We start from the raw sequence: 14,600 nt of genomic DNA, 5'->3' as shown, positions 1-14,600 counted from the left end.
TGTTCTCATACTCTTCGTGCTGAAGCCTCTCGGGTCTCACTTAAGTTGTTCTTTCCATCCCTTTTTGTTCTGCCTCTTCTGATGATAGACACACGGGTGTATCTGACAGTGGCCGTGGATTTGGTGGTCACTGGTGTGCGTGAGCCTGTGCGATTTGTCTTTGAGACAAAAGCCAAGATCTTCCCTCAGGCAGAGAAGTTTTGGTACTTTGGACGGAAACCCTTTCATGAAGAGTTCTTCCTACGTCTAAGAGAAGTAAGGCCTGTTCCTTCGCTTGCTTTTCATTTTACTGTTAAAAAGAGCTGCACGCAAATTTTTAATTATTGCTGCTAAAGCGAAGTGAGAACTCCGGGAAATATAGCATGATTAAAATTGTGATTGAACTTGCAGCAGATAGAACACAAAATTAGTACCCCTGGAATACATAATTTGGAATGTAAGTTTGGACTATCTTTTCATTTGAATTTCAAATAATTTGAACTGGGCCCATGCTCTGACTTTCTTCTACCTCTGTGAGGATTTATTCTCAGCAAAGGCAGTCCATTTGGCAGTCCATGAGTACAAAAGGAGCAGTACCCATTACCACTTGGGGCATTGTTTTGTTTTGATTTTGAAGAACTGAACATTGAATTTATCGAGGCAGTCGCTAAGGCACTTTGATGTCACCATAATTGCGTAGGAACTGCAAGCATTAACAATATGCCTTTGTTGCTTTTACACCATAAAACTCAATGTAACTAACATTAACAGGGGCCACAAAGGGCTTTTTTTTGTTTAATGTGCACTCATAAATTGCTACAATTTTCCTAGCATGTTTTATGAAGACATCACGTGGCTCCATAGTGGACTGTGCTCCTAGTTTGCTCCAGGCTTTCAGCAGCAAGGGCAAATGGGTTCTTATGATGTGACTGCACATTTCATCGCAACTTAACCAGAGCAAGTGCTTTCTCTGCTGCTTCAACTAATCGGTGTGCACGGCCAGGTATTAATGATCATTAGAATCAGAGTATGGGCTCTGTTTTTACATGTGTAGACTTAAATAATGTGACGAATAAAGTCAACTGTAATTTTCTTTTGCGAAACGTACCATGAACATTCAGTTTCTTTTCCTTTTTAGTGTATATTTATGTGTGAATAATTATTTCTTGCTTAGAACTTTTTTTATACTTCAACACAAGAAAACTACAATCAAAGAAACTTTAGTAATTGATAAACTAAATTAATTGTACATTTAAAATTGGTACGGAAACTAAATCAGATTAGCAGGTTCCGGTAAATTTGCCTTAATAGAGTAGTAGTGGTTTTAAAAGCCATATTTCTTTTTAAATTTCATATTCCAACCCTTCAAAAGAACATGCATTGAATGCTTGTTTTGTATGCTCAGGTGCATTTTTCATTTCATGCTGCATGCACTAAGCTTCATTTTTTCGTGTGTTTTGTGTTTTCAGTGTTGCAGTGCTGGTGCTGTAGAAGTACAATGCTTTAGTTAAATATGAAGTAAAATACGGTGTAAAGCAGCTTGCATCAGTGTTTTTAGCGCACATTTTCGTGTGGTATATAACAGGTGGATCCAGAGGACGCCCGGCAGGGTCACCGCTGGGAGGTTCTGGGTGTGAGTAGTGGGAGCCAAATTCGACGCAAAGCAGCCCTATCTCTTGCCTTGGACCAGCACAGTCCTTGCCAGGAGCCCTCACCAGAGTCTGCCTCGGGAGACATAGATTCAGGTAGATGCCTTCTGCACCACTGCCGCTTGCTTTTACTTCACTTTCCTTCAGCTTGCTGAAGTACCCACGTTTATTGTGTGTGTCAGTGATGAAAATTGCACTGTTGGCTTGGTCAGTGTGGTAAGTAATGCATTGCTCCTCGGCTTTTAGTGAGGGAGTACTTTTGCGTTGGTTGGTGACAGTCTGTTGGCTGAAGCAGCAAGTTTGCCTTTGTGATGCAGATCTGGACGAGCCACTACTGAGTGGCACTGGTGAAGTGAGCAAGGACTGCTCAGCAGATGAGCTGGAGGGCTGGGCCCAGGTTCTGAACCGGTGGCGACAGGCGGGCCTCGAGGCAGGGCCCCCCAAGACCTTGGGGCCCCTTGTGCGAGCGGCAGGGGTGCCTGAAGCACTCCGTGGCGAGGTCTGGCAGCTGCTGGCAGGTGCCGCCCAGGACCCCCAGGCAGCGCAGGCCTACCGGTTGCTGCTGGCACGAGACTGCCCTTGCGAGGGCGTGATTCAGCGGGACCTGCACCGAACTTTTCCCGCCCATGAGTTCTTCCGTGATGCTGCTGGTCAAGATGCTCTCTACAAAATCTGCAAGGTACGTCATGCTAGATTGCATGCCAGGCTGGTTTGTGGACCACCCATTCCACCTCTGCACTAACTTCTCGAATCTATTTTAGTGGCTGTTTCTGCTGAAGTCCTGCTGTAAGTGGCAACAAACACATAGCAGCTTGTTCCTCTGTGTTTTGTTCATTGTTACACTAGACTGATGTACCGTATACACTTGTGTATAAGCAGCCCTCGTGTATAGCCCGCACCCCCCCACCTTTTGGCCACAAAAATTTGAAAAAAAAAAACAAAAAAAACTAAAATGCGTCAAAAAACACGCCTAGTCCCACAAAGTGCTACAAGATGGCACCAGTTAGTTTTTCCCACACTGCATTCATTATCATCATCGTTGCACAACACGACATTTCCGTGGCTTTCTGTTTCCGGTTTTCAGGGTGCCTTGCCCAGCGCCTTTTGGTCTTTGTTATCCGGTGCTTCGTGCGGAAGTGTGTTGACTGCTTGGGAAATCTGTTGTGTTGCATGTACAGTCGTGTGGCAGACTGTGTGCTTTTGAACGCGAACAAAAAGCAGTGCGCAAGCGAAGACGTCCTACACTGCAGGATTCAAACTTGAAGTGGCAAAATACACTGAGGAACATGGTAAACGGGTGGCCGGGCGCATGTTTGACATCGATGAAAAGTGTGTTCGCTGCTGGTGTATGCAAATGCAAGACCTCATCGAGAGTACCCGAACCCTAACCTGGAAGGCTTTCCGTGAGATACAGTGCAAGTTCCCAAAACTTGAAGAGGACCTCATTGAGTATGTTCGCACTACTAGAAGCAGTTGCTTTGCTGTGTCTACGGAAATGATCTGCATGAAAGCAATCGCTGTCGCTCAGCACATGAAAATTCAACCTGCATACTTCAAAGCCAGTTGAGGGTGGCTTCAACGTTTTATGAAACGGCACCAACTCTCCATCCCCTGTCGAATGACGACGTGCCAGAAGCTGCCAGCCTAATACGCGGACCAAATAATGAAGTTTCATCACTTTGTCAACGCACTCTAGAGGGAGCATGAGTATGACCTCTTACAGATGGGCAATGCAGATCTCGATGCCCCTGAAAATTGCATGGTGGAAGCTTAAGCGGCTAAAAGTGTCTCTGTGCGCACTACTGGCACCGAACGACAAAGGTGCACAGTGATGCTTTGCATCATCACTGATAGAAGGAAGCTTCCACCCTACGTTGTTTTTAAGAGAAAGACTGCCAAGAGAGAAGTTCCCGCAGGGTATTGTAGTCCGGAGGCAAGAAAAAGTTTGTATGTCCAACGAATTGTTCATAGTCTGGCTGAAAACAGTGTGGCAGAACCGACGAGGAGGCCTACTATACCGTAAAGCCTTTCTTGTGCTTGACAGCCACTTAACAGACAGAGTGAAAACTCGGCTGGAAGACTGCCGATTGGACTTGGCCGTAATTCCTGGTGGCCTGACAAGCATGCTGCAGTCGATGTTTGCGTTAACCGGCCATTCAAGACGGAATTTCAGTGGTGCTACACCGAGTGGATGGCCGCAGGCAACCACGGAACAACTCCGGCAGGGCGGCTGAAGCGAGCGTCCCTCCAGCAAGTGTGCTCTTGGATTCTGCACGCGTGATTTTCGTCTTCAGCGGACACCATCTCAAAAGAGCAAATTTTAGATTGATCCGATTGATCCATCGGTGATGATTCAGACATTGAGGTTTTTTGCCAAGTTTTAAGAGTGGAACTAAATGAAGGCATTCATGTCTCATGTCTTCTCTCGTGCACTCTTTGGAAGCGTCGTCGTGCTAGGCACGCAAGTGTGGCCTTTCCGTCTACTAGTTCTCCATGGCACTTCTGCAGCTCTGATGTGCAATACACTGTCATTTGCATTGTGCAAGTTGCCTTTGTTGTATGTTGGTGGCTTGGAGTTTCTGTTGGTCAACCTATGCAACAAACTCTTTTGTTGCAGTTCCCAAAGTGGTGAGTGACTTTTATGATGTATTGACCAATATGCAAATAAATACAGTACCACAAAAACTTGCGTATACTTTTTTTTTTTAATATTTTAGCATCTTAGATTTCCACCTTGTATAGTATGTGGATCTAAGCAATTTTCAGCCCAAATCTGCAGTTCTGGTTTTGTTATTATGCAGTGCTATCTAGATTTCGATGTCATTTCACCATGCTGACCTCGTAACGCCCATGCTATTGGAAGCAGGATCACACCTCGCTCATTGTCAAAACTACAGAAGCAGTACTTGGCTGCTTCTAAAAGGAAAATTTTTAAAGCTGCCAAATCCATTGGTATTGCATCAAGTTCTGCTCCATGAACTGGATAAGGCAGAAAGAGCCTGCAGTTACTGTCGCCGGAAGGCTGTAACAGGTCTTTCCAGCCACACTGTATAGTTGGATCATAGACGCACTTGGCCTAGCATTCTCAAAGAGCTTGTCGGTCATGCTTTCAAGAAATGTGGAGTATAGAATGTGCTCGGCTATACGGATGGCGAGTTTCTATAGGACTGTTGGAATTGAGAGCACATAGTAGTAGCGCTTAAAAAACAAGGACGACAGGGTAGAGAAAGACAGCACAGGCGCTAGTGCTGTCTTTCTCTACCCTGTCGTCCTTGTTTTTTAAGCGCTACTACTATGTCCTCTCAATCTAAACACCAACTAGCCCAGCTGTCTGCCTTAACTGTTGGAAGACAGTACACCTGATGACGATGATCACTAAAGCACAAAATGTAGTGCAAATAGATGCTTTCAGTGAGCTTTCCTCTCTGGTATTATATCCCGATGAAAACTTTTCTCCTCTTTTTGCTATCCCCAAATTACACCTCATATTATATGAGGGTCTGTATTATATGCAGGTTTTCTCAGTAGGCACTGCTGTTTTCCCAGATTTTTGACTTCGAGTCCCATCTTTTCTGATTTTGAGTTTTGGTAGTGTTCCAACATCATAACTGAAGCACCCTTCAGGACGTGCACATGCGCATCATTGGAGGGGGGCTTCGCACTTTCATGCCACATCTTCCCAGCATTAAAGGGCCTTTGACCCACCCTTGCAAGACCTTTGTGATCCTTTTCAAGTCACGTCATTAGCATGCTGGTCTGTTGTCACAAAGCCCACAGAAATGACATATTAATGGTTAGCGTTCTTGTTCAAGAAAGGAGGGAATGTTTTTACAAGGACATTGTAAGTGCATCCCAAGCATTGAAGGGCACACCTTTGTGCCTCTTGACTGGTGCAGCAGTGGTGTGCTTGTTGCATTGGGTGTGCCCTGACAGCTTTCAGCGTGCTTGCGATGCTGAGAGAAGGTCGCAAACACACAAAAAAAAGTTAAGGGTGGATCTGGCAACTTTTGGACTGTAGTTCAAGAGCTCCTGTTTCTGTGTTGTGTTGCATGATTGGTGCAGAAATGTATTCACTGCTTTTGATAGGAATGCATGCAGTTGAACCGCAGTTTGAGTTGTGGCCCATGTTATGACATCAGTGATTGCCTCTGCAACAGGCATATGCTGTCCAGGACCCTGAGGTTGGTTACTGTCAAGGGCTGTCTTTCCTCGCTGCTGCCCTTCTTCTACATGTGAGTGATGCATGGAGTATCTTGTATGAACATTCTTCAGTGATGGTTTGTTGTGTTGTTACAGTATAATGGTACTATGTTGGCATGTTTGTGCAGATGCCAGAAGAGCAAGCCTTTGGAGTCTTCTGCAAGGTTATGTCTGAATATGGCCTCAGAGATCTCTTCCGCAATTCCTTTGAATGCCTCCACCTCAAGCTCTTCCAACTAGAACGACTTATGGAGGTACCATTTCTTTGCATGCTTTGCAGCCTTGCTAGTTTTTGTTTTTGCAGATATGTGTACAGCTGGGAACCATGCAGTAACCATTATTATTGATTTATACGAGAATATACCCTCTATACTCGTGTAATGAACCTCTCCGATACTGAAGCTGTTGTTGGCTTTCTAAGCATACAGTAGCGCAGCTAGCCACGCAGCAGCGCGTGCCAAACCATCGCTGCTGTGCCGTGCTCTGCCATGTGCCGCCAGCGCTTCTGTCAAGGATGCACAATGTCTTGGCAGTCTGCGTAGTTTGCCGTGCCCATTGGACACATTGGACTTGGCACCGATTGGCACATGAATAGAGGGTGTGGTGGCATGCTGCTGAAGTTGGTTATTAATTGGGCAGCTATTCCGACTGGCAGGCAGCCTGTTCCACTTGTGTTAGCTAGGAATTTTTGCTTCATGGTACCATGTTTGGCTGCGCCTAGCGTGTTGCGAGATTGTCATTGAGCAACCTTGGCCAATTGCTATGCCACCTTCTGAACGATATGTGTAGATCCGCAAGGCCTAGCCTTTTTCTCTTTAGGTCAGGGGACACTCAAAGTTTGTAGTCATACTCCGATATTAAACAACATTGGTTCTTTGTTCATTACCTCAAGTGCCAGGCTGCCTTCTTCCCTGACTGCAATGTATAAGCATGTAACACATAGTGTTTTTCCTGTGGCTAACAAGGGCTTCATGCCCCAGTGTGTTGAGTAGGTTTGCAGATGTGCGGCCCTACAGAAATGTGGTGCACGTAGCAGCGGTGTTCAACTAAAAGCTAATTCATAAGTGTGGCCTGTGTCATGCAGCGTGTACATGGTTTTGTACATACATTAAAAGCTCATTATATAAAACTGCTTGGGAATGCCCTAAAGGTGTGAATTAAAATCTAAACTGACAGAAGTAATGAGGAGAATGGTCACATTTGGTGCCCAGATGTCAGGGAGCATTAGGGAACATAGTTTTTATTTACAAAGGAAATCTTTATTTTTGTCAGTTTCTTTTTCTCTCCTCCCTCCCTCCTCTTGGAGTGTAGTCATACTATCACTTTATCTCTGAGCACTGCAGTATGCCAGAAGCAGTCTTTGCCTCTTCAAAAGCTGAAGGATGTTTTCACGACACACTACATCTGCATCACTTGCAACTGTGATAGCCACATGTTTTTTGTTCATCTTCTAGGTTATTGTCACAGTCTTTAATATCAGGCTTTATCGCCTTCTACTTGTGCGGTACCGCCTTAATAAAATGAAAGTTTTCAAACGCTGTGCTGAATCAGCTGTTCTAGACATAATGATTGAACCACCCAGTGGGACATCCCTCTCTAAGTCCCGCCTGCGAGCCAGAGTCCATGTTCTTTTGTAGTCAGTTTTTGGATGTGGGCATCCTCGATTATCCTTATAATTTAGATGTATGTGTACTGCATATTCTTCAGTGTGTCGTGTTGCTTTACAATGTCTTCCCTTTGCCCCTTTGCCAACCTTTCGCATAATCACCACCTTCAGCTTGAGCACTTAGTGAGGTACTTCCTGCATTGTGATGACGTCAGGGCACATGCACACGCTAGGACCCTCAGGGAAACAGAGGTGGAACCTCAAGGCCATCAGTCTGTAGTAAACAGGGGTCAAACACAGAGATCAAAAGGGCCCCCCTTCCACACTTTCTTGCTGTGCTGCCCGGATTGGCCAGGAAAGCAGCACTGCCAACGTCCTGATTGTTTTGGATTCCAGCACTGTGCATGCTCCAGAAATACACAGAAGTGAAAAAAAACTGTTGTGAGTGCAATTCAGATTATTGCCCACTGAGTTGCTTTGCCTTCAAATTAACAGGTTGGTTTACACGCGGTGCTTTACACGTTCTGACAGGGCTCTGTGGTACTTAGTTTGCATTATCCATGTATTTGAATCAGTAAAGTGTGAATTAACCCATATATGCCGAAACTGCAGCACTTTGCAAAAATTATAATATCTTTTATATAAAACATTTATTTCCCTTCACAGTTCAGAATCATCCTTTATATTGGTGGAAATATTTTTCTTAGAACCGATTTTGAGCCTTCCTAAATGTAGGTTACTAGGGAAACTTGCTACCTGTTACGTGTGGTAAAGCTTCCAACATTTTACACCGAATTTAAAGTCGCATTTCTCATCATGTGCGGTGATTTTCTTTATGACTGTGCACAAAAATGATTTTTCTTGTAGAGTTACAATGTGGTCGATGGGGCCGAATTTAAAAATGATGTTCAGAGAAGACTGGTGAATCTTTCTGAACGCACACAACGCACAAAACTGAATGCACACAGAACAACCCTTGCACAGGAAAAGTTTAGACCCTCTTGAACCTACGCTAGTGGGCGCAAGTTTTTACACAATTACTTTTACACAATAACGGAGTGGATTCCAAGAGAAGGCAAGCGTAGCAGGGGCGGGAGAAAGTTAGGCGGGAGGTTGAGATTAGGAAGTTTGCGGGGATACGGTGGGTGCAGCTGGCAAAGGACAGGGTTAATTGGAGAGACATGAGAGAGGCCTTTGTCCTGCTGTAGGCATAGTCAGGCTGATGATGATAATGACAACTTTCTGACCACCAAGGTACGGGATGCGTCTATTATGTGAGTAAATACGGTAGTAGTTTCTTTTAGAGTGCAACTCTTCAGCACCTGTGCTTTGGTTGAGTGGCATGCCTCCCCATAGTTAGCATAACCGAGTGCGGAGCGTAGCGCAGGATGAAAGATGGTGATAGCAAAGAGAGCACAAGGAGGAAAGCGGAGGAGGATGGTAGGGCGGTAGTATGAAGAAGGGCTCCGTGGTGGCAACCAGCTAAGAGATGGCACCAGAGTAGCGTGCGCCGTCGTTTGGTTGCCTGAAGAGAGGCGCAGCGGCGGCAGATTGCTGTGCGTTCTACCCAGGCCAAAAACCACGGCCGCCTCCGTTTGGCATTGCGTGTTCTTTCTGCGGTTGCCTACGGTTCATACTGCAGCAGCTGCGCTCAGGAATTTCATTTCCGAGGAGTGTAATCGTCAATCAGTATTTTTCCTCACAAATTCACTACCGAGGAGTGTAACTCAAGCATAGCTGCTACACTTTTGCAAGTTATTCAAAGGTGTGGCCACATGATGACCTGGAACACAGCAATGCAGTGGTGCTGCTGTGTCACATGGTGCAGCCCAAAAACAGTCTGATTTTGCTAGTGCGCATGCTAAGATTTGAAGTGTAGAAGTAGTTATTCTTTTAACCAAATTCCCGTGTACAGATTTATTCATCATCGCTTTTTTTTTTTTACTAAAAGTATTCAGCGTATTAAACAGCCCCCTGTACTGAATGTTATGTTGTCTCTCTTGCAGGACCAGCTTCCACAGCTGTATGCTCACTTTGTGGATCTTGGTGTGGAAGCACACATGTTTGGATCCCAGTGGTTCCTAACACTCTTCACAGCCAAGTTTCCATTGCACGTAGTCTTCTTCATCTTGGACCTCTTTCTGCTTGATGTAACTACCCTCCTTTTTTTTTCACCTTGTGTTTAATGTATGCCTTCCAATATCGTTGCAAGTTTTTAAAAACAGCCAGACATTAGATTGTGGATTAAGTTATACTAAATAGTGCAGGTGCACCTCATGAATTTTTTTAATGGACTCAGGGGGATTGCTGCTGCTCTCGTTAAAAGGCTCTGGTAAAAGAGGAACTTTGTGATAGTTCATTGATGTTTGGACAGAGATCATTCTTTAATAATAAATTGTTTGTTTGAAGTATTGAAAAACATTTTTTTTGTTTTATGCAATGTCATGTTGTATCAGTAGGCTTTGCATCTCTTCGTTGTTTGAAATTTTTTTAAGTAGGGAGCCTGAGAAAGTTGGGGAGCTAGAGATTTAGTTGGTGCCCTGGAATATCAGGGTCAAAACTTATGGCTGCTCTTAGTTGGTGTTTTCTTTTGGTTTTCAGTGCACAGTGTCTGCTGTGAGTGCATAGTAGTGCACTGGCTAGACCACTATGTTGTTGTTGTTTTCTCTATGTGGCTTCTGGCATTGCGGCAAGGTCAGGTTTATATTGCTCTGAGATATGCTCAGTTGTGCATTTGTTTCCATCCAGGGCATGGACACGCTGTTCCAGGTGGCAGTTGCCTTGCTCACGGTGAGCACCAACTTGTGCTGCCCGGTTTACTTGGCAAGCAGATGTGTACAGCACGCAGAGAGGGTGTCCTGCTGACAGCAATTCTCCTGATATAGTACTAATAATACCTTTGCTGCTACTGATGATTTGATTTGTGTAGTACCAGAATGCAGTATTTGCATAATGAATAAGGTCATCCATTCAGAAATCAAACTGAGCATGTTGCATAGCCGAAATTTATATATGTTGATAAAGCACTATATAGTTGGATACAGCTCAAGAATGAACGAAGCTGCAAACACCCTTCAAAGGAAGCTCTCCAGCCAATGGTGTCGACCGATCGTCATGGCGTTGCGGTTAATTTCATTTCATGGAGGCACCTGCCAGCCACCTGTGGTTCGTGCTAGGAGATAACCATGACATCGTAACAGTCCATAAATGCCATTGGCTGAAGAGCTTCCTTTGAGGGGTCTTTACTGCTTTGTTTTCGAGTTGTGTTTGACTGTATTACTGACACTCTCCATAGAAAGCTTTGACACACGTCCAGCTGCACGCTTGGTGTAGTTTATGAGCTCTACACGAATGATGTGCATGGCCTTTGGAATGCAGCTGTCATGCCGAGACCTTCTGGCACTGGATTTTGAAGGAGTGCTGAAGCACTTTCGGGTGGCTGTCCCCAAGAAGTACCGCTCTGCAGAGGCTGCCAGGTTACTTCTCAAGACGGCTGTTGGCATCAAGGTGAAGCTCTGATCCACTGATGGTTTACTTTGTGCCAAAAATCCAGGAGGTGTGTGTAATACTAATGAATGCAGTGTGCCTGCAGTGATGGAAAGATAATATTTCTGTTTATTAGTTCAAATGGACTTCCGCATCTTATTTTGACCACACTTTATTTGCAGGTTAAGAAGCTAAAACGTTACGAGCGGGAGTACCAGCTGCACAAAGAGCAAGAACGTCAAATGGAAGATCCTGTTCAGGTTCTTCAGGTAGCCAATGCATTTGTTGAAAGTGCCTACCAACTCCCAAGTTATGAAGACATTAGGATTTGTAGGAGGCACACAGAAAAGCATCAAACTGACTCGGTATTCGTAATGTTGGGTGAAAGACTCATGGTAAAGTTTGAGAAATATAAGTAACCATTTAATTAGACACAATACAAAAAGTACTGCTAGAATTGCAACAAGGCAGACCAAAGTCTTACAAGTTCATGCTCCCATCATGGACCACTTTTAAAAATGTCTTGGTTCATGTTACGTAAGACAGCCTATATACATGGTGTATGTGCATGTGCACATATTGAAAGTGTTTTTGAGTAGGGACCAGTTTTTTTTTTTACATTTAATTTCAGTGACTTCAATTTTGCAAGCTTTCTTTACCAGATTTATATCCAGGCATTTCGAAGGCTGTCGAACCGATAATCTATCGACTCAAAGGCAATTGAGCGCTGCTACACGGCCGGTTCTGATGGCCATCGAGTCGGTAGTCTATCAAGTCAAAGGAGCAGCATGGAACTCTGTTGAGATTTCAAGGGTCTTCAAGTGTTGCCCAAGGTTGCTAGCGTTGCTTCGAGTAGCTCCAACGTGCATGATACATTCATGGTACAAAAGCATGAAGAAACATTATTCTCTGTAACTTTAATGCAAGCAGTAAAATATTAGTCTGTACAATAATTTAAAAATTGTATCGGTCTGGTTTAATGCGCATTTATACTCTCCATCACAAAAGACTGAAACGCGAGCAGTATCGGTTTCCAGAGCATTGCGGGGCTGCGACAGCAAATCGTATAAAAGGCAATGTTTCAAGACAATGCAACTGTACTTTAATAGTAACTAAAAATCTATGAGCCGCCGCGGTGGCTCAGCGGCTATGGTGCTCGGCTGCTGACCCAAAAGACGCGGGTTCGATCCCGGCCGCGGCGGCTAGAATTTCTTTGGAGGAGAAATTCTAGAGGCCCGTGTACTGTGCGATGTCAGTGCACGTTAAAGAACCCCAGGTGGTCGAAAATTCCGGAGCCCTTCACTACGGCGTCTCTCATAGCCTTAGTCGCTTTGGGACGTTAAACCCCATAAACCAAACCAAACCAAAAATCTGTGACTACAAAAAAGTGTATTTCAACATTTAGTTTAGGTTTATACAAATAATTTTGCAAAATCGAAAGTAGCAATTGTTGTGCCCCACAAGCAAGGCATAAAACACGAGAACCATTTCAGTGGCCATTGAGATTTGCTATGTAGCAGCGACACAACTCCTTCGAGTTCGATAGCTGTTGAGAATCTCAAAAGCTGTCGACTCAATGGCCATTCATACTGGCCGTGTGACTGGGGTAGTAGTCTCTCTCATCTCAGCTTTTCAGAGTGGAACAGCATCTTGCATAGCACCTTGTGATGTCTTTTGACAGCACAGAATGTTTAAGTTTGTTTGGAGAAGGAAAATGGGAGTGTGCTTATTATTTGAATAGAAAAAAATGTATTCTGTCAGTCAAAAATGTATTCTGTCAGTCAAATTAGCAAGTGTATTCATTATGCATTACGAAGGATATTTTTAATTCCTGGTCAGAGCTATGTCACTGGTCTGTGGACTGTCGTTTATTTATTTATTTATTTATTTATTTATTTACACCTCAAAGGCCCCTTTATGGGGTATTACATGCGGGGTGGGCATGGACTACGGCAGTACATGTGATTTTACAGGAGATTTTTGGTGGTGGTCTTGAATTGATGATGGTCTGTTAACAAGGCGATGTGGGCGGAAAGGCCGTTCCAGTCCTGGGCTGTTCGTAGAATGTTGTAGTATGGGCGCGCTTGGGATAAACTGCTTTTGGATGGCTGTGGCGGGATAAGGGATGGGCTGGGCAGATGAAGATGTTGTCCAGAGGTAAGGTATGAAAAAAATCTGTGGTATAGGCAAAGAAAGGTGTGCTAGTTTACAGCGGGAATCTAAGGAGTGGAGATCACGTTGGGACTTCAGTTCAGTGATGCTAGTGTGATAGGAGTAGTTCAAAAGTATGAATCTAGCCACGTGATTTTGAAAAGATTAGAAAAAATTGGTTAGGTTAGCTTGATGAGGATCAAATATGGAATGAGCATACTCTAGTTTGGGTCTGACAAGTGCAACGTAGGCGATAAGTTTTAGAGTAGGGGGCGCTAAAACAAGGTTACGGTGTAAGTAGCCAAGAGTTTGGTTTGCAGAGTTAGCAGTTTTATTAATATGCACCAAGATAGGTCTCGGGAAAAGTTAATGCCTAGGTACTTAATTGTGTCGGTTATGTTTGAAAAAGGGCTAGCATGGACAGTTTCTTCACATCTTTCTTGGAAGTTCAAGTTACCGCTGATGGCTCCACTCTTCTCATTGTCTGTGAACACGGTGTCCTCACAGTGCTAAGCCTCATGCTGATTTTTATTACAGAAAGAGAAGCAGCGCTTGATGGAGAGCAATTTGCGCCTGGAACGGGAAAATGACGAGTTGGCTCATGAGCTCGTGACGAGTAAAATCCAACTCCGTAAGGATTTGGATGCTGTAAGTGATTGCTCCCTTTTAGCCTTATTTTTCTTTTGCCAGACCAGAAAGACGCTGTTACTTGGCAGAACTGAGATGTGGCACTAGCACTAAGCCAGTTGGTAAATGAGCCTTGCTGTCTGCATTCTGTGAGTCTGCAGTTTTGACAGCTGTTAGTGGCTCACACTGCAGCATTTGCTCGCTATGCAATATTCTTTTGGCCTGGGTGAAGGACTGTCAAAAATTAAATTTAGCATTTCTATTGCGTATTAAATGAAACTTTTGCGCAATAGCTTTTTGTACACTTCCACCTACATTCTAAATAAAGCCATATTTATTTTGTGACCAGCCGTACTTACAAGTAAAAAATGCTTAGCCAAATGCATTGTGCACCAGTACATTGGGACGTCTCCATTTGACTCGATAATAACTCGAAGAAGATAGAAAATTTGTTTGAATTCAATGAAGCCGTTCAATACATTTGATGTGGATGGGACCAAAGCTTTAGTTCGAGTAATCTCAAGTTGTTTGCTCCAGAAGCTCATGGCTTTTCTTCGTGACACATTGCTGAGCGTTTTTGCAAGTACGAACGAAACACATCGGTCACAAGCCTCAACAAACATGTCAGGCCAGTAAATGCGCACAGTGCTACAGTTTGCTTCTTCAGTATCCCAACAAGTTCATGAGTTATATGTGAGTGGTACAGCCTGTTTCAGGTGTTTTTGTTCCTTTGTAATCTTGAAGGTGTCGCTGATGTGTGTATGCAGTGTGTTGAGGTATGAAGGTGGTGGTGTGATTTTTCAAAATCAAGGAAAAAAAAAAAAAAAGACTCGTTCTTAGTGGAAAGCATAAAAGAAAAACTGAAAGAACTCAGCTTGCATTGCTAGCTTGGTTGTAACAGT

General features: G+C 44.1%; 1 protein-coding gene across 1 annotated transcript in view; it reads left to right on the top strand.

Moving 5' to 3' along the window:
* The window catches only part of GAPcenA (GTPase activating protein and centrosome-associated), a 60,227-nt gene that overhangs the window by 26,282 nt on the left and 19,345 nt on the right, over nucleotides 1-14,600 (top strand). The window contains exons 10-19 of the mRNA XM_089581613.1: nucleotides 89-255; nucleotides 1,565-1,724; nucleotides 1,946-2,307; nucleotides 5,786-5,860; nucleotides 5,957-6,082; nucleotides 9,441-9,584; nucleotides 10,183-10,224; nucleotides 10,813-10,941; nucleotides 11,103-11,189; nucleotides 13,609-13,719. Coding sequence (XP_089437739.1) covers nucleotides 89-255; nucleotides 1,565-1,724; nucleotides 1,946-2,307; nucleotides 5,786-5,860; nucleotides 5,957-6,082; nucleotides 9,441-9,584; nucleotides 10,183-10,224; nucleotides 10,813-10,941; nucleotides 11,103-11,189; nucleotides 13,609-13,719 — 1,403 coding nt within the window. The remainder of the gene's footprint in view (nucleotides 1-88; nucleotides 256-1,564; nucleotides 1,725-1,945; nucleotides 2,308-5,785; nucleotides 5,861-5,956; nucleotides 6,083-9,440; nucleotides 9,585-10,182; nucleotides 10,225-10,812; nucleotides 10,942-11,102; nucleotides 11,190-13,608; nucleotides 13,720-14,600) is intronic.

The sequence above is a fragment of the Amblyomma mixtum genome, chromosome 3, assembly GCF_055824585.1.
Source record: "Amblyomma mixtum isolate Tamu chromosome 3, ASM5582458v1, whole genome shotgun sequence".
NCBI classification, from domain to species: domain Eukaryota; kingdom Metazoa; phylum Arthropoda; class Arachnida; order Ixodida; family Ixodidae; genus Amblyomma; species Amblyomma mixtum.
Note: the sequence above shows the minus strand (reverse complement) of the source record. Positions and strands in the feature narration are given on the sequence as shown.